General features: G+C 47.4%; 1 protein-coding gene across 1 annotated transcript in view; it reads right to left on the bottom strand.

The window, feature by feature from the left end:
• Positions 1-23,458, bottom strand: part of ATP8B2 (ATPase phospholipid transporting 8B2) — a 448,074-nt gene that overhangs the window by 171,500 nt on the left and 253,116 nt on the right. The window contains exon 18 of the mRNA XM_069218199.1: positions 21,571-21,735. Within this exon, the coding sequence (XP_069074300.1) occupies positions 21,571-21,735 (165 nt within the window). The remainder of the gene's footprint in view (positions 1-21,570; positions 21,736-23,458) is intronic.

Here is a 23,458-nt window from a genome sequence, read left to right as displayed (position 1 = left end):
CCTATGTTTCCCCATTGCATCCTATTGTAACTATACATTGTTTGCACTGTTTTCTAAGACTATACTGCATATTTTTGCTATTGTGTATATATATCTTGTGTATATTTCCTATCCTCTCACTGAGGGTACACTCTAAGATACTTTGGCATATTGTCATAAAATGAAAATGTCACTTACCCAGTGTACATCTGTTCGTGGCATCAGTCGCAGTAGATTCGCATGTTCTGCAATAGCTCGCCATCTGGTGTTGGGCCGGAGTGTTACAAGTTGTTTTTCTTCGAAGAAGTCTTTCGAGTCACGGGACCGAGTGACTCCTCCTTTTGTCTCCATTGCGCATGGGCGTCGACTCCATCCTCGATTGTTTTTCCCCGCAGAGGGTGAGGTAGGAGTTGAATTGTAGTAATAGTGCCCATGCAATGGAGTGACTAAGTATGCACTTATTTAAGGTTGAGATGATACATATATAAATAATTGAAGGTAACTTCCAAACTGCTACAGGCTCCCGGGGAGGCGGGTGGGCACATGCGAATCTACTGCGACTGATGCCACGAACAGATGTACACTGGGTAAGTGACATTTTCAGTTCGATGGCATCTGTCGCTGTAGATACGCATGTTCTGCAATAGACTAGTAAGCAGTTATTTCCCCAAAAGCGGTGGATCAGCCTGTAGGAGTGGAAGTAGTCTGAAATAATGTCCTTAATACAGCTTGACCTACTGTGGCTTGTTGTGCGGATAGCACGTCTACACAGTAGTGCTTGGTGAATGTGTGAGGCGTAGACCATGTGGCTGCCTTACATATTTCTTGCATTGGGATGTTTCCTAGAAAGGCCATGGTAGCACCTTTCTTTCTGGTTGAGTGTGCCCTTGGTGTAATGGGCAGCTGTCGTTTAGCTTTAAGGTAGCAGATTTGGATGCATTTAACTATCCATCTGGCTATACCTTGTTTTGAAATTGGGTTTCCTGCATGAGGTTTTTGAAATGCAATAAAGAGTTGTTTAGTCTTTCTGATGTTCTTTGTTCTGTCAATGTAATACATTAATGCTCTTTTGACATCTAATGTATGTAGTGCCCTTTCAGCTACGGTATCTGGCTGTGGAAAGAACACCGGAAGTTCCACTGTTTGATTTAGATGGAACGGTGAAATAACCTTTGGCAAAAATTTAGGATTGGTCCTTAGGACGACTTTATTTTTGTGTAGTTGTATAAAAGGTTCCTGTATAGTAAACGCCTGAATTTCGCTTACTCTTCTCAGGGAAGTAATGGCGATGAGAAATGCCACCTTCCAGGTTAGGAACTGTATGTCGCAGGAGTGCATGGGTTCAAAAGGTGGACCCATAAGTCTAGTTAGGACAACATTTAGGTTCCATGAAGGAACAGGTAGTGTTCTTGGTGGTATAATTCTCCTAAGGCCCTCCATGAATGCTTTAATGACTGGTATTTTATATAGGGAAGTTGAATAGGTAGTCTGCAGGTATGCAGATATTGCTGCAAGGTGAATCTTAATGGAAGAGAAAGCTAGGTTAGATTTTTGTAAGTGAAGCAAGTAACCCACTACATGTTCTGGAGTTGTGTGTAATGGTTGTATTTGATTAATATGGCAGTAGCAAACAAACCTCTTCCATTTACTTGCATAGCAGTGCCTGGTGGATGGCCTTCTTGCTTGTTTTATGACTTCCATACATTCTTGGGTAAGTTGTAAGTGCCCGAATTCTAGGATTTCAGGAGCCAGATTGCTAGATTCAGCGATGCTGGATCTGGGTGTCTGATCTTTTGGTTGTGCTGTGTCAACAGATCTGGCCTGTTGGGCAATTTGATGCAGGGTACCACTGATAGGTCTAGCAGCGTTGTGTACCAGGGTTGCCTTGCCCAAGTTGGTGCTATCAATATGAGTTTGAGTTTGCTTTGACTGAGTTTGTTTACCAGGTAAGGAAGGAGAGGGAGAGGAGGAAAAGCGTAAGCAAATATCCCTGACCAGTTCATCCATAGGGCATTGCCTTGGGATTGTTTGTGTGGGTATCTGGATGCGAAGTTTTGGCATTTTGCGTTCTCCCTTGTCGCAAACAAGTCTATCTGAGGTGTTCCCCAGAGTTTGAAATAAGTGTTCAGTATTTGGGGGTGAATTTCCCATTCGTGGACCTGTTGGTGATCTCGAGAGAGATTGTCTGCGAGTTGATTTTGTATCCCTGGTATAAACTGTGCAATTAGGCGAATTTGGTTGTGAATTGCCCAATGCCAAATTTTTTGTGCTAACATGCTTAACTGCGTGGAGTGCGTCCCTCCCTGCTTGTTTAGATAATACATTGTTGTCATGTTGTCTGTTTTGACGAGAATGTATTTGTGAACTATTATTGGTTGGAAAGCTTTTAGTGCTTGAAAAACTGCAAGAAGTTCTAGGTGATTGATATGCAGTTTTGTTTGATGTACGTTCCATTGTCCTTGTATGCTGTGTTGATCGAGGTGTGCTCCCCACCCTGTCATGGAAGCATCTGTTGTTATTACGTATTGTGGCACTGGGTCTTGGAAAGGCCGCCCCTTGTTTAAATTTATGTTGTTCCACCACAGAAGCGAGAGGTAAGTTTGGCGGTCTATTAACACCAGATCTAGAAGGTGACCCTGTGCTTGAGACCACTGTGATGCTAGGCATTGTTGTAAGGGCCTCATGTGCAGTCTTGCGTTTGGGACAATGGCTATGCATGATGACATCATGCCTAGGAGTTGTAATACCATCTTTGCTTGTATGTTTTGTGTTGGATACATGCGTTGTATGATGGTGTTGAAATTTTGAATTCTTTGTGGACTTGGAGTGGCTACTCCTTTTGATGTGTCTATTATGGCTCCCAGGTATTGTTGTACCTTGCGTGGCCGAATTTTGGATTTTGTGAAATTGACGGTGAACCCTAGTTTGAAGAGGGTTTGTATGATATGATTTGTGTGATTTGAGCACTCTATTAACGAATGGGCCTTGATTAGCCAGTCGTCTAGATATGGGAACACATGTATTTGCTGCCTTCTGATGTGTGCAGCGACTACCGCTAGACATTTGGTAAAGACTCTTGGTGCGGTTGTTAATCCGAAAGGCAGTACCTTGAATTGGTAATGTATTCCTTTGAATACAAACCTTAGGTATTTCCTGTGCGATGGGTGAATTGGTATATGGAAATAAGCATCCTTGAGGTCTAAAGTTGCCATGTAGTCGTGCAGCTTTAGCAATGGCAATACTTCTTGTAGTGTGACCATGTGGAAGTGGTCTGATTTGATGAAAGTGTTGACTACTCTGAGGTCTAGGATTGGTCTCAGTGTTTTGTCCTTCTTTGGTATCAGAAAGTACAGTGAGTAAACTCCTGTGTTTATTTGTGTGTTTGGCACTAATTCGATTGCATTCTTTTGCAATAGTGCCTGCACTTCTATCTCTAGGAGAATGGAATGGTGTGTTGTTAAATTTTGTGCTTTTGGTGGTATGTTTGGAGGGAACTGTAGAAATTCTATGCAGTAACCATGTTGGATAATTGCTAGAACCCAAGTGTCTGTAGTGATTTTCTCCCATGCTCTGTAATAATGACCTATTCGTCCCCCCACTGGTGTTGTGTGGAGGGGGTGAGTGACATGTGAGTCACTGTTTAGTAGTAGGGGTTTTGGGGCTTTGGAATCTTCCTCTATTTCTAGGGAATTGCCCTCCTCTATATTGTCCCCGAAAACCTCCTCTATACTGTCCTTGGTAACTGGACGGTGTGGCTTGTGAGGTGCTGGCTTGTGTGCTTTGACCCCGAAACCCCCCTCGAAAGGGCGTCTTACGGAATGAGCTGTAATTCCCTCTGCTCTGCGGGGAGTAGAGTGCGCCCATGGCTTTAGCAGTGTCCGTATCTTTTTTGAGTTTCTCAATCGCTGTGTCCACTTCTGGACCGAACAGTTCTTTTTCATTAAAAGGCATATTGAGAACTGCTTGTTGAATCTCTGGTTTAAATCCAGACGTTCGGAGCCATGCATGCCTTCTGATAGTTACAGATGTATTAATTGTCCGTGCAGCTGTATCTGCAGCGTCCATGGAGGAGCGGATCTGGTTGTTGGAGATGGCCTGTCCCTCCTCAACCACTTGTTTTGCCCTATTTTGGAAGTCTTTGGGCAGATGTTCAATGAGATGTTGCATCTCGTCCCAGTGGGCTCTGTCATAGCGCGCAAGTAGTGCCTGGGAGTTCGCGATGCGCCACTGGTTTGCAGCTTGTGCTGCGACTCTTTTACCAGCTGCATCAAACTTGCGGCTTTCTTTATCTGGGGGTGGTGCATCTCCAGATGTGTGAGAGTTGGCCCTTTTCCTAGCTGCTCCTACAACAACAGAGTCTGGTGGCAGCTGTGTTGTGATGAAAGCCGGGTCTGTAGGAGGCGGCTTATACTTTTTTTCCACCCTTGGTGTGATTGCCCTACTTTTGACCGGGTCCTTAAATATGTCTTTTGCGTGCCGGAGCATACCAGGGAGCATAGGCAGGCTTTGGTAGGAGCTGTGGGTGGAGGAGAGTGTGTTGAACAAGAAATCATCCTCGACCTGTTCTGAGTGGAGGCTTACGTTGTGAAATTGTGCTGCTCTAGCCACCACCTGAGAGTACGCGGTGCTGTCTTCTGGTGGAGATGGTTTTGTAGGGTATGCCTCTGGGCTGTTATCTGACACTGGGGCGTCGTATAGGTCCCATGCGTCCTGGTCTTGGTCACCCTGGCTCATGGTGGTGTGAGCTGGGGAGTGTGATGGCGTTTGTGCTGGTGAAACGTTAATCACGTGCGGAGGAGAGGGTGGTGGTGTAACTCTTTTCACCACTTTTGGTTGTGGTGCTTGTTCCGTCTGGAACTCCAACCTTCTCTTTCTCCTAATGGGGGGAAGGGTGCTTATTTTTCCTGTCCCCTGCTGAATGAAGATACGCTTTTGCGTATGGTCCGCATCAGTTGCTTGTAGCTCTTCCTCAAACCTATGCTTCTGCATTTGGGAGGTTAGCGAGTGCTCTTCTGTATAAGAGCCTGAAGCTGGGTCGCTTGCAGTTTGTTTCGGCGTCGAAACTTTGTCTGCGTGTTTTTTCGGCTCCGAGGTGACTTTTTTCCTTTTCGGGGCCGAAACCTCTCGGCGTCGATCTGTTTCGGTGCCGCTGTCTCGGCGTCGAGCCGTGTCCACACCGGCATCTCGGTGTCGAGGCTTGTCTCCAGCACTTTCTCGGTCCCGAGAAGGCTGCGTGCCGGTGTCTCGACCGGAGTCGGACGATCTCGGCACTGTTTGGGCCTTTTTCGGTGCCGACGGTCGGTCACCGATTTTATGGGTTGAGCCATGGCCTGGTGGCAGTGGCGTCCCCTGGGCCTTGTAAATGTTTCTTTGTGTGGTTTTCGACGTCTTACTCACGGTTTGTGTATCGTCGAATCCTTCGGAGTCTGAGTCTTGGATCGAGAAGGTACCTTCCTCTTCCTGTTCCTCGAACTCCCGTCGGGCTGTCGGTGCGGACGCCATTTGAAGTCTTCTGGCTCGACGGTCTCGGAGTGTTTTTCGGGACCGGAACGCACGACAGGCCTCGCAGGTGTCTTCGCTGTGCTCAGGTGACAGGCACAGGTTGCAGACCAAGTGTTGGTCTGTGTAGGGGTATTTATTGTGGCATTTGGGGCAGAAACGGAACGGGGACCGTTCCATCGGCGTTCTTCAGCACGCGGTCGGGCCGACCAGGCCCCGACGGAGGATCGAAAAATTACCCCGAAGGGCACCGGAGCTCTTCGATCTTCGATGCGGTGTTGAATGTAAGTATGCCGATCCCGAACGCAACAATACCGACGAAAATCTTCCGAAATTAACTATTTTTTCTGTTCCGAAACTCGGAGCGACAGGAACACGTCCGAACCCGATGGCGGAAAAAAAACAATCGAGGATGGAGTCGACGCCCATGCGCAATGGAGACAAAAGGAGGAGTCACTCGGTCCCGTGACTCGAAAGACTTCTTCGAAGAAAAACAACTTGTAACACTCCGGCCCAACACCAGATGGCGAGCTATTGCAGAACATGCGTATCTACAGCGACAGATGCCATCGAACATAAAGTACCTTTATTTTTAGTATAACTGTGTATTGTGTTTTCTTATGATATTGTGCATATGACACTAAGTGGTACTGTAGTAGCTTCACACGTCTCCCAGTTCAGCCTAAGCTGCTCTGCTAAGCTACCATTATCTATCAGCCTAAGCTGCTAGACACCATATACACTAATAAGGGATAACTGGGCCTGGTGCAAGTACCCCTTGGTACTCACTACAAGCCAGTCCAGCCTCCTACAGGGGGTTGCAGTTGTTTGGAATAAAGTACACAGAACTACTTGTTTTGTTGACAGGTGTAGGAAAGTGCCCCTTTTTGACATGGTCACCCTCACTTTTTTCCTAGTATTCTATGCAATTTTGACCGAAAGTGCACTGGGTTCCTGCTAACCAGGTCCCCAGTGCCAAATCTCTTTCCCTAAAACTGTTCAATTGTTCCACGATTGGCAATACCTTTGGCCCCACTGTAAGTCCCTAGTAAATTATACCCCTGGTACTAAGGCACTGGTACCAAAGAAGGTCCCCAAGGGCTGCATCATGCCACATTCAGGGACCCTTCCCTAGCACATCCAGACTGCCACTGCAGGTTGCATGCCTTGGTGCAGCTAAAAGTGAAACACAACATGACAGTCTGTGTGCCATGTTCCCTAACACTGCATGCAATATATGTAAATCACCCCTACCGCAGGCCCTACAGCCCTACGGCTGGGTGCATTATATTACATGTGAGGGCATATCTTAGACATAGTGAGTGAACAGGAAAGCCATTTTAAGTACGTGTGCTGGACCTTGGTCACAACGAGTTCCCCAGCTACATGCTGGCTTCACTGAAAATAGGGATGTTTGGTATCAAACATCTCGTATTAATAAGCCCTCACTGATGCCAGTGATTGATTTATTAATACATACAACCAAAGGGAACCTTAGAGGTATCCCCTGAAAACCTACCATCTACCCATCTGTAGAGTGTCCCCTGAAAACCTACCATCTACCCATGTACAGACTGACCAATTTCAGCCAGCCTGCCACTACCAGACACAAATCCGACCCCCCCCCCCCCTAAAAAAAAGGGAGAAAGCCTTTGCTCTTGAGGCGGTCATAAACCAAGCCTGCTCTTGGAGAGGTGGTTACACACCCCAACCAACAGGATGACCTGCGAAATTCCAAGGCCAGGGTCTTCAAAGAAGCCCACCTCCCTTGGTATGCAGATCTGGCTTCACTCACAGGAGAGAGGCCGACCCCCCTGTTCCAGGACCCATATAGCACCATGACAGGCAGGAAATTTTGAATGCAGAGAGGTGTGTCCACCCATCAGTTAAGTCCCAACTCTTAGGTGAGCTGCCTGATGTGGACACTACATTTAGAAATTTGCCATCTTGGTGTTGCCAGATTTAGGAACTCTGGAAAAGGGTTATCCCCCATCCCCATAGGAAGTTGTCATATAGGGGGTGTAGTGACCGCAGGGGCAAGGAGCCCATTGGCTTCTACCTCTACAATCCCCAAAACGTCCCTATATTCAGTATTTAAGGGAGCCACTGGTACCCTGAAAGCAGACTCCTGCTGACCTACGAAGGACACCCAAGAGTTGCAAAAGCAAAGCCAGAGGAAGAAGCACTTGACTTGGCCCCAGCCCTGCCAGCCTGTCTGCTTTTCCCACCGATTTGCACCAAAGTCGTCCTGCAAGCTGCTGTGCCTCTAAACAGCTTGGAAGGCCTGTCCGCATTTAACAAAGACTCTGGAACTCTTGTGGAGCAGCAGAGCTGCTTCCCAGCATCTTGCAGCCCCCCCTAGAGACCTGGGAGGACTCTGGACCGGAAAAACTTGACACCTTAAAGCATCACTGCACCCATACTGCCTAGCCCGAGCTGAAGTGGGCCAATGGTGCCAACGCAGTCCCCCAATCCTCCAGAGACAAAGCCCACCTTGGACTTGCCCACTGTAGACAATCCGACATCTCCTGCAGCCCCTGCACGCAGACACCATCAACCACTGATGCTCCGGTGGAGAAAAACCCAGCACCTAAGGACACCCTTGCACCTGTTGTCCCTAGCCAGTAGAGAATAGGCTGAAGGTGTCCCCCCATGCCCGGACATCTCAAGATTGTAACCCACTACTTGGTTCCTCCCAACTGGACCCCCAGTAATCACCAGCAGCAACATTTTGACCGGACTGACCCCCCCCCCCCCCCCCCCAGAGAGTAACATTGGGCACCCAACACCAAATTAAACCTCTACACCCAGCTGCCCTAGTGCTGCCTGGTGACTTGTTGGTGTGGTCCTTACCCTCGCCCAATACTTACCTGAAGTCCAGGAGATTGGTCCCTTAAGTCGCTGTACTATACCTGAATGCAGTACTTTTTTCTCACTCAATAGGACAACACTACTGCTTCTGAAAAAAGCACCAAGTGTCGACTTTTGAAAAAAAATAATAATAATAATAATAATTTTCCTGCAAAACGTACTTACCTGACCGTATTGATTCTGGTGCCAAAACATATATAGATACTTGTTATTTTTGTATATCGGTGTAGATCCCTTGTGTCATATGTCTCATTTATTGGCTGTGTGTGTGTGTGTGTGTAGATGTCTAACACTCCTCTCTGATAAGCCTAAGGCAGCTTGACCACACTACCCACAAAAAAGAGCACATTGGGATTGCTAGAGCAAGTCACTGTTCACTAATAAAGGAAACCCTGGACTCCTTGCACGGATGTATCTCATTTTGATTTATCATATAAAGAGCCAGCTTCCAACAATGGCCCAGTACACCTAAGCAGTAATTTTTTGTAAATGTATGTGGTGTGGACCAAGTAGCTGCTTTACATGTCAGCTATAGGTATATTTCCTAGGAAGGGCATAGAAGCTCTTTTTTTGCGAGTGGAGTGAGCTCTAGGAGGAATAGGTAAACGTCTTTGAGGTTTAGTATAAGATTTTTGGATGCACTTGACAATCCAATGTGTGATGCCTATTTTAGAAATTGCTCTTTCTTTATGTGGGTTATAGAAACCAAACAATAGTTTGTTGTGTCTTTCTAAATGTTTTGGTTCAATCAATTTATTACATGAGGGCTTGTTAGACATCTAAGGTGTGTAGAGCCCTTTCCGCAACTGAGTCAGGTTGCGAAAAGAATACTGGCAATTCAATAGATTGATTAAGGTGAAACTGAGATACCACCTTAGGAAGAAATTTAGGATTGGTGTGTTAATACAACCCTTTCTCTATATAGTTAGAAGAATGGTTATTCTAAGGTTATTGCCTGAAGCTCACTGACGTGTAAGGGCAGGGGTGGCAACTAGGAATGATACCTTCCAGGGTAAGAACTAGAGTGGGCAGGAGTTGATGGGTTCAAATGGATGGCCCATTAATCCTGTCACTACAATAATGAGACTCCAGGTGGAAGCTGGTGGCACCCTAGGAGGAATGGACCGGTTGAGACCGCCATGAATAAGGATGTATGGTGTCTGTTTTGCAGGTATGCAGCTACTGCTGCTAGGTGTTACCTTATAGAGGTAAAGCCTAGATCGCAGGTGTGTAAATGAAATAGATAACGGTGAATGACTTGAACACTGGGTTGTAAAGGATCAATTTGTTTGGAATGACAGTAGTGGAGAAATGTTTTCTATTTTGCTGCCTAACAATAACGAGTAGTGGGCCTGTATGCTTCTCGCTTCCTAGAAGACAACAACATACTCAACGTCTCCCAGTCTGGATTCCACAAAAACCACAGCACCGAGACCGCCCTCATCACCTGTACAGATGACATCAGGACCAGATTGGACAAGGGCAAAACCGTCGCCCTCATCCTCCTAGACCTCTCCGCAGCTTTCAACACCGTATGCCACCAAACCCTCAGCCCTCGCCTCTTTAATGTCAGAATTCGCAACAAAGCCCTGGACTGGCTCACCTCCTTCCTCTCCGAAATAATCCAAAGAGTTTGCCTCCCTCTTTTCCGGTCTACTGCCACCAAGACCATCTCTGGGGTCCCCCAAGGATCCTCCCTCAGCCCCACCCTTTTCAATATCTACATGGCTCATCTCGCCAACATCATCTGTCCCCACGGCCTCACCATCATTACATAGGCTGACGACTTCCAGCTCATCATCTCCCTCACGAGGAACCCATCTACCGCCAAGAATAACCTACACCCTGGACTCCTCGCCATCGCTAACTGGATGACAGTAAGCCACCCCAAATTGAACTCAGGAAGAACCGAGATCATCATCTTCAGTCCCAACAAGACAACATGGAACAACTCTTGGTGGCCTACCACCCTTGGACCACCCCCAACACCCACCACCCACGCACGCAATCTCAGCATCATACTGGTTCATCTCTCTCCATGACTCAGCAAATCAACGCCATATCATCCTCCTGCTTCAACACCCTTGCTATGCAAGACTTTCAAATGGATTCCTTTAGAAACAAGAAGAACGGTCACCCACGTCCTCATAAGCAGCAGACTGGACTACGGCAACGCCCTCTACGCAGGGACCACAGCCAAGCTTCAGTGAAAACTCCAGCGAATCCAGAACGCAGGCGCACATCTCATCCTAAACCTCCCTCGCCACAAGCACATCTCCGCCCACCTCAGATCCCTACACTGACTGCCCATCAACAAAAGGATCATTTTCAAAATCCTTGTCCACGCTCACAAAGCCCTCCATGACACCGGATCGGCCTACCTCAACGAATGAATCAACTTCCACAAACCAACACGACAGCTCCGCCGACCTCACCTTCGCTACAGTCCCCCGCATCCAATGCACCACCTCCGGCAGCAGATCCTTCTCCCACCTCACCGCCAAAACCTGAAACTCCCTTCCCAACCAGGACCTCCTAACCTTTAGAAAGCACCTCAAAACATGGCCTTTCGAGCAGTAAACCCACCCCCCCACCCCAGCGCCTTGAGACCCTACCGGGTGAGTAGTGCGCTTAAGAAATTTGTTTGATTGATTTAAGAATGTCCATACATGTTTTGGTAGGCTTAAGTAACCAAACTCCTGGACTTCAGGAGCCAAATTGCAGGTTTGAGGGACCTGGGGTCACGGTGTCTGATTTGTCCATGGTCCTGGGTGAGAAGGTTGTGCCTATTGGGCAGTACTTTGTGGGGGAACAACTGAGAGTTCTAGGAGTGTGGTAAACCATGGTTGCAGTGCTCATTCGAGAACCATTAGAATGATAGTGAGAGATGTCTGCCAAAGTTTGCAAACCACAAATGAAAGTAGTGGGAGAGGTGGGAAAGTGTAAGCAAATATCTCTGACCAACTCATTCATAATGCATTGACTTGATGTGGATGGGGGAACCTGGAGGCGACGTTTGGGCCTTTCGTGTTTTCTGCTGTGGCAAAAAAGTCAATTTCTGGATGACCACAATGAAGAAAGTAAGGGAGGAGGACTTGTGGGTGGAGGGCCCATTCGTGCACTTGTTGATACCTTCTGCTGAGGAGATCTGCAAAGTCGTTGTCCACTCTCGGCAGGTATTCCGCTTACAGGTGAATGTTGTAGTGGAGAACCCATTTCCAAATAGTCTGGGCTAGGTAAGAGAGATGAGGGGACCTGGTGCAACCCTGCTATGGGAGGCGATACATTGCAGTCATGCTGTCTGTATTGAGCAAGGCTAGCTTGCCAATTAGGAGGGAAGGCGTTGAGTGCTAGATGAACAGCTAGCAACTCCAGGTGACTGATATGAAGATGGCTCAGGCTGAGTGTCCAGTGTCCCTGGACAGTTGAGATCTTGTGAATATGCTCCCCATCCCGTTGCTATGGTTCTCTGCTGAACTAGTTCCAAGAAAGATCGTTATTTTAGGAGATTGTTGGCGTCCACCACTGCATAGAGTAGCAAGCTTGATGGCTGACCAACACTAGATCCTCTAACTGACCCTCTGCATGAGAGAATTGATGTGCTAAGCACTCTTGCAAAGGATGCATGTTGAATATGCCATGAAGTAATATGGCTATGCATGAAGCCATCATACTGAAGAGATGCATGACTGATACTTGCTGATGAGGCTGGATCAGAGGAATAAGCGTCTTAAAGGACTGGACCAGGGCTGCATTGGGGTAGGCTATCCCTCTTTGTGAGCTGAGGATGGCTCCTAGGTAGGGTTGTATTTGAGAGAGGTTGGATGGGTTTTGACTGCATTGGTGGTAAGTCCTAGTTGATGAAGTACATTTATGGTGCTGAGTGCTTTGGAAGTATTGTTGACAAGTAGCACTTTTGATGAGCCAATCATCTAAATATGGAACCACATGCATCTGCACAGATGGGCTACTAATACTACAAGACATTTTCTTGGAAACCCTGGTGGCAACTGTGACCCAAAGAGTAGCACTTTGAATTGAAAATGTGAACCTGAGGTATCGGCAACATGCCGGGTGAGAATTTAGAAACAGGTGTCTTTCAGGTTGAGTGCTGCCATGAAGTCGTCCTGTTGTAATAACGGATGATATCTTGAAAAGTGATCATATGAAAGTTGTAAGGAAATGGCTCCCTGTTGCAGTTACCCCCCACTTTTTGCCTGATACTGATGCTGACTTGAGTGAGAAGTGTGCTGGGACCCTGCTAACCAGACCTCAGCACCAGTGTTCTTTCACCTAAAATGTACCGTTGTCTCCACAATTGGCACAACCCTGGCACCCAGGTAAGTCCCTTGTAACCGGTACCCCTGGTACCAAGGGCCCTGATGCCAGGGAAGGTCTCTAAGGGCTGCAGCATGTCTTATGCCACCCCAGGGACCCCTCACTCAGCACAGACACACTGCTTGCCAGCTTGTGTGTGCTGGTGGGGAGAAAATGACTAAGTCGACATGGCACTCCCCTCAGGGTGCCATGCCAAGCTCACACTGCCTGTGGCATAGGTAAGTCACCCCTCTAGCAGGCCTTACAGCCCTAAGGCAGGGTGCACTATACCACAGGTGAGGGCATAGGTGCATGAGCAATATGCCCCTACAGTGTCTAAGCAAAACCTTAGACATTGTAAGTGCAGGATAGCCATAAGAGTATATGGTCTGGGAGTCTGTCATGCACAAACTCCACAGCACCATAATGGCTACACTGAATACTGGGAAGTTTAGTAACACACTTCTCAGAATAATAAACCCACACTGATGCCAGTGTTGGATTTATTACAAAATGCACACAGAGGGCATCTTAGAGATGCCCCCTGTATTTTACCCAATTGTTCAGTGCAGGACTGACTGGTCTGTGCCAGCCTGCTACTGAGAGACGAGTTTCTGACCCCATGTGGTGAGAGCCTTTGTGCTCTCTGAGGACAGAAACAAAAGCCTGCTCTGGGTGGAGGTGCTTCACACCTCCCCCCTGCAGGAACTGTAGCACCTAGCAGTGAGCCTCAAAGGCTCAGGCTTCGTGTTACAATGCCCCAGAGCACTCCAGCTAGTGGAGATGCCCGCCCCCTGGACACAGCCCCCACTTTTGGCGGCAAGTCCAGGAGAGATAATGAGAAAAACAAGGAGGAGTCACTGGCCAGTCAGGACAGCCCCTAAGGTGTCCTGAGCTGAGGTGACTAACTTTTAGAAATCCTCCATCTTGCAGATGGAGGATTCCCCCAATAGGATTAGGGATGTGCCCCCCTCAGGGAGGAGGCACAGAGGGTGTACCCACCCTCAGGGCTAGTAGCCATTGGCTACTAACCCCCCAGACCTAAACACGCCCTTAAATTTAGTATTTAAGGGCTCCCCATAACCTAGGAAACTAGATTCCTGCAACCTAAGAAGAAGAGGACTGCTAAGCTGAAAAACCCTGCAGAGAAGACGGAGACACCAACTGCTTTGGCCCCAGCTCTACCGGCCTGTCTCCCCACTGCTCAAGCAACGCTCTCCCCCAGGGACCAGCGACCTCTGAAGCCTCAGAGGACTGCCCTGCATCTAGAAGGACCAAGAACTCCCGAGGACAGCGGCTCTGTTCACCAAAGACTGCAACTTTGCAACAAAGAAGCAACTTTGAAACAACTTGTGTTTCCCGCCGGAAGCGTGAGACTTGGCACTCTGCACCCAACGCCCCCGGCTCGACTTGTGGAGAACAAACACTTCAGGGAGGACTCCCCGGCGACTGCGAGACCGTGAGTAGCCAGAGTTGCCCCCCCTGAGCCAAACTCTTACTCCCCCCAGGAACTGTTGAAAATTGCACTGTCTAGTTTTAAAATAGCTATATGTGATTTATGTGAAAACTGTATATGCTATTTTGCTAATTCAAAGTTCCTAAAGTACTTACCTGCAATACCTTTCATTTGAAGTATTACATGTAAATCTTGAACCTGTGGTTCTTAAAATAAACTAAGAAAATATATTTTTCTACACAAAAACCTATTGGCCTGGAATTCTCTCTGAGTGTGTGTTCCTCATTTATTGCCTGTGTGTGTACAACAAATGCTTAACACTACTTGTAAGGAAATGCCTCCTTGGCATGGTTGCCCCCTGACTTTTTGCCTTTGCTGATGCTATGTTTACAATTGAAAGTGTGCTGAGGCCTGCTAACCAGGCCCCAGCACCAGTGTTCTTTCCCTAACCTGTACTTTTGTATCCACAATTGGCAGACCCTGGCATCCAGATAAGTCCCTTGTAACTGGTACTCCTAGTACCAAGGGCCCTGATGCCAAGGAAGGTCTCTAAGGGCTGCAGCATGTCTTATGCCACCCTGGAGACCTCTCACTCAGCACAGACACACTGCTTGCCAGCTTGTGTGTGCTAGTGAGAACAAAACGGGTAAGTCGACATGGCACTCCCCTCAGGGTGCCATGCCAGCCTCTCACTGCCTATGCAAGTATAGGTCAGTCACCCCTCTAGCAGGCCTTACAGCCCTAAGGCAGGGTGCACTATACCATAGGTGAGGGTACCAGTGCATGAGCACTGTACCCCTACAGTGTCTAAGCAAAACCTTAGACATTGTAAGTGCAGGGTAGCCATAAGAGTATATGGTCTGGGAGTCTGTCAAACACGAACTCCACAGCACCATAATGGCTACACTGAAAACTGGGAAGTTTGGTATCAAACTTCTCAGCACAATAAATGCACACTGATGCCAGTGTACATTTTATTGCAAAATACACCCCAGAGGGCACCTTAGAGGTGCCCCCTGAAACTTAACCGACTGTCTGTGTAGGCTGACTAGTTCCAGCAGCCTGCCACACTAGAGACATGTTGCTGGCCCCATGGGGAGAGTGCCTTTGTCACTCTGAGGCCAGTAACAAAGCCTGCACTGGGTGGAGATGCTAACACCTCCCCCAGGCAGGAGCTGTGACACCTGGCGGTGAGCCTCAAAGGCTCACCCCTTTGTCACAGCCCAGCAGGGCACTCCAGCTTAGTGGAGTTGCCCGCCCCCTCCGGCCACGGCCCCCACTTTTGGCGGCAAGGCTGGAGGGAACAAAGAAAGCAACAAGGAGGAGTCACTGGCCAGTCAGGACAGCCCCTAAGGTGTCCTGAGCTGAGGTGACTCTAACTTTTAGAAATCCTCCATCTTGCAGATGGAGGATTCCCCCAATAGGGTTAGGATTGTGTCCCCCTCCCCTTGGGAGGAGGCACAAAGAGGGTGTACCCACCCTCAGGGCTAGTAGCCATTGGCTACTAACCCCCCAGACCTAAACACGCCCTTAAATTTAGTATTTAAGGGCTACCCTGAACCCTAGAAAATTAGATTCCTGCAAACTACAAGAAGAAGGACTGCCTAGCTGAAAACCCCTGCAGAGGAAGACCAGAAGACGACAACTGCCTTGGCTCCAGAAACTCACCGGCCTGTCTCCTGCCTTCCAAAGAACTCTGCTCCAGCGACGCCTTCCAAGGGACCAGCGACCTCTGAATCCTCTGAGGACTGCCCTGCTTCGAAAAAGACAAGAAACTCCCGAGGACAGCGGACCTGCTCCAAAAAGACTGCAACTTTGTTTCCAGAAGCAGCTTTAAAGAACCCTGCAACTCCCCGCAAGAAGCGTGAGACTTGCAACACTGCACCCGGCGACCCCGACTCGGCTGGTGGAGAACCAACACCTCAGGGAGGACCCCCGGACTACTCTCCGACTGTGAGTACCAAAACCTGTCCCCCCTGAGCCCCCACAGCGCCGCCTGCAGAGGGAATCCCGAGGCTTCCCCTGACCGCGACTCTCTGAAACCTAAGTCCCGACGCCTGGAAAAGACCCTGCACCCCCAGCCCCCAGGACCTGTAGGACCGGACTTTCACTGGAGAAGTGACCCCCAGGAGTCCCTCTCCCTTGCCCAAGTGGAGGTTTCCCCGAGGAAGCCCCCCCTTGCCTGCCTGCAGCGCTGAAGAGATCCCTTGATCTCTCATAGACTAATATTGCAAACCCGACGCTTGTTTCTACACTGCACCCGGCCGCCCCCGCGCTGCTGAGGGTGAAATTTCTGTGTGGGCTTGTGTCCCCCCCGGTGCCCTACAAAACCCCCCTGGTCTGCCCTCCGAAGACGCGGGTACTTACCTGCAAGCAGACCGGAACCGGGGCACCCCCTTCTCTCCATTCTAGCCTATGCGTTTTGGGCACCACTTTGAACTCTGCACCTGACCGGCCCGGAGCTGCTGGTGTGGTAACTTTGGGGTTGCTCTGAACCCCCAACGGTGGGCTACCTTGGACCAAGAACTGAACCCTGTAAGTGTCTTACTTACCTGGTAAAACTAACAAAAACTTACCTCCCCTAGGAACTGTGAAAATTGCACTAAGTGTCCACTTTTAAAACAGCTATTTGTGAATAACTTGAAAAGTATACATGCAATTGAAATGATTCAAAGTTCCTAATGTACTTACCTGCAATACCTTTCAAACAAGATATTACATGTTAAATTTGAACCTGTGGTTCTTAAAATAAACTAAGAAAAGATATTTTTCTATAACAAAACCTATTGGCTGGATTTGTCTCTGAGTGTGTGTACCTCATTTATTGTCTATGTGTATGTACAACAAATGCTTAACACTACTCCTTGGATAAGCCTACTGCTCGACCACACTACCACGAAATAGAGCATTAGTATTATCTATTTTTACCACTATTTTACCTCTAAGGGGAACCCTTGGACTCTGTGCATGCTATTCCTTACTTTGAAATAGCACATACAGAGCCAACTTCCTACACTACTCTTTTGATAAGCCTACTGCTCGACCACACTACCACAAAATAGAGCATTAGTATTATCTCTTTTTGCCACTATCTTACCTCTAAGGGGAACCCTTGGACTCTGTTCATACTATTCCTTACTTTGAAATAGTGCATACAGAGCCAACTTTCTACAAAAGTGCTCTAAGGTGATATTCTGATGGCAAGGTCTGAGGTCCAAGATTGGCTTTAGGGACCAGTCTTTTTTGGGAATAAGTAGTGAACAGACTCCTGTGCCTGGCTGGTGTGTTGGCACTGGTTCTATGCTCCCCCTTCCCTTTCTTGTGGAAGTGCCTGAATTTCCTCCTTGAGAAACTGTTGATGTTCTAGCAAAAGTTTGTGTTAGCGAGGTGGAATGTCTAAAGGTGTGGAAGGGAGCTCCAGACAATAAACAATGTTGGATAATATCCAACGTCCACTGGTCGGAGGTGATGTTGGACTAGGTGGAGAAAAACCCTTGTATTCGCCCTTGGACAGGTGTTGTGTGATCTGGGGGAATGATTGGTAAGTCAATTTTTAGTGGTGATGGCAGAGGATTTGGTGAAACTACCCTTGCCTCTTCCTTTGGGGCTATTGCCCCAGTAAAAGCCTCTGTATGATCCCCTGGGCAAGGTGGTGTGTACCTGGGGATGTTGGTAGGAGGTGGAGGTCTATGGAGAGGTGGTTTGGGATTCTCCTTGATAAGACAAACAACAGAAGGAGCCACCTTGCTATGGAGTATGCAACATCCCCTTGGTTCAAGATCTCTCAAGTTTCAAGATCTCTTTTTATCTTTTCCAGGAGGGTGTCGACTAGGGGACCAAAAATGTGTTCCCCATCGAAAAGAAGGGCCAAAAGCTTCTCTTAAACCTCAGGTTTAAAACCTGACACACTGAGTCAGGCATGTCTTTTTTTAGGAGGACACTGGCATTTGTGCCTCTAGCTGCTGGATTGGCAGGTTTGAGTGAGCAGCGCATGGTAGTGTTGGATATGAGCTTTCCCTCAAAGGCAATTTGGTATGCACGTTTTTGGTGCTCCTCTGGGAGATGTTGGAGGATCTCCTTCATCTTTTCCTAGTGGGCCTTTTCATAACGTGAAAAGAGACCAATAAAGTTTGTGATTCTATGATGGTTGGCAGATTGAGCAGCAACCCTTTTACCTGCTGCATCTATTCTCTTGCTATCTTTATCTTATGGGGGTGGCGTCACGAGGAGTTTGAGAATTAGACCTTGTAGGAAACTGAGTTCCAGTTGCAGAAGCCCCCAACTTTTTTGCCTGGTTTTCAATGCAACTTTGACTGAAATGCACTGGTGCCCTGCTAACCAGGTCACTGGTGCCCTGCTAACCAGGTCACTGGTGCCAGTGTTCCTTCCCCTAAACAAGACACCTGGTCACTTGATCCCCAAGTGGTCAGGCCCTTTAGCACCTATGTAAGCCGAATTAAAAGGTGCCTCTGGTACCAAAAGCTGCAGCACAGCTTGTGGCACTCTAAGGGACCGAACACCAAACTCATACAGACTGCCACTGAAGGCTGCGTGACAAAGTGCTCCAAAAAGTGAAAAAATTACATGGCACACACTTGTGTGCCATGCCCCCTACATTGCCTGTAATACTTGTAAGGTACACCAAAAGCAAGCCTTACAGCACTAAGGCGGGGTGCATTATTTAACAGATAAGCGGATATCTGCATGAGCAAATATGCCCCTACCCTGTATTAGTTAATTCTTAGACATAGTAAGTGAGCAGGAAACCTATTTTAGATACATGTTCTAGACACTTGTCAATAGGAGTTCCCCAGCTTCACTGTAAATAGGGATGTTTGGTATCAAAGATATTGTATTAATAAACCTTTACTTATTCCAGTGATGGATTTATTAAACCACGCACACAGAGGGCTTCTTAGAGGTGCCCCTGAGAACCTACATAACTGCTGGTGGGCTGACTCACTAGTTTCCACCAGTCTGCCACCAACAGATGGGTTTCAGGCCCTCAAGGATGAGAGCCTTTGGTCTCGGGCGGTCAGGAACAAAGCCTGCTCTGGCTATGGTGTTAACACAGCTCTACCAACAGGATGATCTGCAAATCTGCATGCCAAGGCAGGGGAGCTTAAAAGAAAAGCTTACTGCCCTTGGTATGCGGATCCGACTTCCATCCGGAGGGAGAAGCCGCCCCCCCCTTTGCCCCTGGGCTCATTTAGCACCTGGAGAGGTGGGAGCATTAGCTATTCAAGAGGTGGGTTGCATTTCCACGCTGGACACACGTGTAGGGTCACTAGCCTTAAAGGAACACAGCCTTAGGAATTCCACCATCTGGTGGAATTACGAATTCTGGAACAGGGTTATGCCCACTCCCCAAAGGAAGTAGTCATCTAGGGGGCGTAGTGTTCCCAAGGGTAAGTAGCCCATTGGCTACTACCTTTCACTCCCCTTAACGCCCCTAAATGGAGTATTTAGGGAACCCCTTGATATCAGGATCTCAGATTCGCTGGACTACAGAAGGACACCAAACAGCCGAGAAAAGCAACAACTAAGGAGCAGCAACTGACTTGGCCCCAACCCCACCGGCCTGCCTGCTGATCTTGACAACTGTGACTGAGACGACTCGTTCTGCAGACATTCTGCCTCCAAAAGCCTGGGAGGACTATCAGAACTTGGCGAAGTAACCAGGGTCTCCTGTGGAGTAGCAGAGCTGCTTCCCTGAACCCTGCAGGCACCAAAGGCGACTCACAAGGACTCATGACTGCCAAAACCTGACACCAGACAGTACTACTGCACCCATGCCCACGGTCCACAGTAGAAGTGGGCCAATAGTGCCAGTATGGTCCCCAGGCCCTCCAGAGCCAAAGCCCACCTTCGGTTTGCCAACAGTGGACTTTCCAATGATGCCTGCAGTCTCTTTCTGCAGGCCCCATCCAACTGCAAGTATCCCCTGCACTGGAACCCAACGCCACAAGACACCACTGCATCTGAGCCCCACAGGAGCCCTACGGAGAAGTGGGCAAACAATCTAACAATGGAGTTGATGCCCATGCGCATTACCAGCCAGAAGAGGAGTCACTACACCCCGTGACACAAAAGACCTTCCAAAGAAAAACAGCTTGCAACCTTCCTGACCTAACACTAGATGGCAGAAGTATGCAGATCATGTGCATCTACAGCCACACATGTCATTAAACAGAGCTATGCCTGGACTTATGGACAGAAGGCTGTAGATGTCAGCCATCCCTATCTTCTTAAATAAGCCGCTCCTATCACCTGCCGAAAGCCTTCGCTTCACAAGCCTACTACAGCATCAATGACAGTTGCTGATGCTGTTTCACTCTCTGATGATGGCTTTAGCAGTCTCCCACTTACCCCCCAATAAGAGGTCGATTGGTGGCGATCTTTCATGCCACATCTGCCGATCATAATGGCCATAAAAACTGCCAACTTGCGGTTTTGAGTGATGTTACTGCCATGGATCGAACTCCACTGCCCAAAATATCTATACAACTGTTGTCACCATTCAGAGTTGCACACGGATGGTGGCATAATCAAGTTCTTTGATCTGCGCTGGGTCACAGATGTTGTAACAGTCTGGTATGAGATGGACTGTAAGACAGGCTGGGCTCCTGTATGTCATTTTTAAACGGTGAACAACCCATGAAACTGTGTTTAGCATTTTTATCAATTTTAGACCTACCGATCAAACAAAGTCAAGTACAGATATGGACCTAATGGCCTTCTGTGGCTGCTTCTTGAAGTTGTAGAGGGAATATTGCTACTTCACGTCGTATGGAAGTTCCCCCTCTTTTCTTATATCCTTAGGAGTTGGCTGGACCAGTGGTGAATTAACCATCCCTGGAGGCTAGTTCGTTGGAGGTGAAGTGGGCAGAGGTGACGGGGGAGGCATTGCTAGCAGAGGTGGTAGCACAAGTTACGGTGGAGGCAGAGGCTGGATAGACACAGGTTGCTGAGGGAACAGTCTCTGAAAGGCTTTCACTAGGCTTAGCATGATTAATTTGACTCCCCAAACAAACACCCATCTTGGACTGGGCATGTCAGCTATCTGAACCTAATCCCCATTTTTAGTTATCAAGGTCATTTGTCTGAAATAGAGCAAAATCCATTGTGGTTTGTGGGATGGAGAAAGGTGGACTGTGACATGCCCTCACAGAGCCCTCACAGTGCACAATATTTCCAAAGTGCAAAAGTGTTTATTGTCAAATTAGGCTAAAACAAGTTCACGCAAATCATGATGAAGATATGGTTTGTCCCAGTCTGTTAAGTAGACTAACATAAATAAATGCTGCTTAAGCAGAGAAGGGTGTGATGATAAAAGGTACACATTTATATCCTGGCACCAAAAGAGAAAGATAATTCCTTACTAACATGAACAGACACACAAGCACACACCCAGTGTCAAAGTAACCAGTAAGGAGCTCGCTTGGTACCATCATGTCACGTTCAATCTCTTCATATACAGCAGCAAGCCTGTCCTCACGACCTTCCAGGGAAGTGCTGGCTTGCAGGAGCTGTTCTGCCCATTGTTCATAATACTCCTCTTCCAGGTCCCGGTAGGCCAAAACCAGTGTTCGCAAGCCCTCTCCTGCATATTCCTGAAAAGAAAAATAAATGTATCAAAAGAAAAATTGCACCCAGCAAGAAAGGTAAAACACCACACACACAGGAGTTCAAACAGATGGAAACGTAATAGATTAGCTACTAAATTAAAACAACTGGTCGTATAAGGAAGTTAATAAGAAGTCATAAATTGCTACTACTTTTTTTTTTTTTTAACACCAGTCAAGTTCTTTTGTCAATTGTGATGGAACCCTTGTTAGGATTACATTTTCTAAATAAGATACTAAAGGACTATATTGTGGAAAACATATAACCTAAAAATTGTCTACAGGACAGCAAGCCTAAAAGTCTTCTAAATCAAAAACACTGACAAGCAAATATTAATCAATACGGTTACATAAAGCAGTCCACTGCAAAACAGAATTTAGGATTAACATTTTTTTAAATTGCACATGTATGTTAAACTATGCAAGCGGAAACAGCACCAGCACCACTAATTCTAAAACTGGGAGAACCACAGTAGGGATAAGCCCTGTCCACTCATTCATAAACAAGCATTTGCAATGCAACTGGTCTCACATTTGTGAGAGTTAGAGCTATTACTGTTGTAAATTACAACGTATTTTACTGATGGGCTTTGGTTTGGAGTGTGCTGGATTTATGCCAGGTGTCACAGCAACCCTCCCAGGCCTGTCGATGCGGGAGAGAGAACACAACAAGGCTGCCATCTTGGGAGTGTTTTTGCCTTATTCTTACAGACTAGGATGCAACTCTTTCTAGTGTGTTTACCTAAACTTTTATAGCACCAAACAACATCTTTCACCATCTTCTTGCCTAGAACTAACCTATGTGCTTGGCTGGTGGCCCTCCGGAGGTTATCACGAGCATGTGCTATCATCTAGTGTTAAGCTCTACTCAAATCAGTTGGTAATGCACCCACTGTAGATGTCTTGACAAAAGGAGAATGTCACAGATTACAATCCTGACCTAGCTTTTTCACCTCTTCATCGCTGCAAGGTTGATGCAAATGCTTTATAGCAATTTTGTTAAGAAAGGTACCTACTTTGCAGCATTATGAAATGGCAAAACCTGTATTACCAAGCGCTATATAAAAAAAAGATTTTCCCAGACTGCCCCAACATACACCAGACAAAGAACCTTAGAGGAGAGGATGTGGCGTAAGGGCCAGAGCTGCCAACTTTGGAGCTGTGGAACACGGTTTGAGTCTCAGTGCCGGCTTAACATCCTGTGATTCTGGGGAAATCACTTAATCTCCCCTTGCAACCAAAAAAGAATGTGATTTTGTGTAATGTAATTGGTGTTCATGTAAAGTGCTATAATACCTTTGTATTGAGTTTGTGATATAAAACTGAAAAAAAGAATAAAGAGCTCCAATCCCTTTGTGTCAAGTTTGCGCTACATAAAACTCCCCCCCCCAAAAAAACTCAGCAGAATAAAAAATAAAAAAAAGCGCGCCACACTAAGGTATCTCGACAATCGTATAATAATCCATCCAAAAGGGTTAGTCTTCAAGGTGGTAACAAAACTGCCTCAAGGCCTGACAAACAAAAGCATTTACCAATGGCATCAAGGGATTTTTGAAAGGCAGGCCCAGGAACTAAATAAAGTGCTGTGAGTGAGATGTACGTGGTTAAAGCCTACAGAATAGATTACACCATGTTGAAAAGAGCAGCGCTTACGCACTGCTATGCTAGACCTAAAAAGCGTAAAAGAAACAGGGTATGGCAACTAGCATAC

Source organism: Pleurodeles waltl, chromosome 12, assembly GCF_031143425.1.
Source record: "Pleurodeles waltl isolate 20211129_DDA chromosome 12, aPleWal1.hap1.20221129, whole genome shotgun sequence".
Classification (NCBI taxonomy): Eukaryota; Metazoa; Chordata; class Amphibia; order Caudata; family Salamandridae; genus Pleurodeles; species Pleurodeles waltl.
The sequence above is the reverse complement of the archived record's forward strand: the minus strand, read 5'-3'. Positions and strand labels throughout refer to the sequence as shown.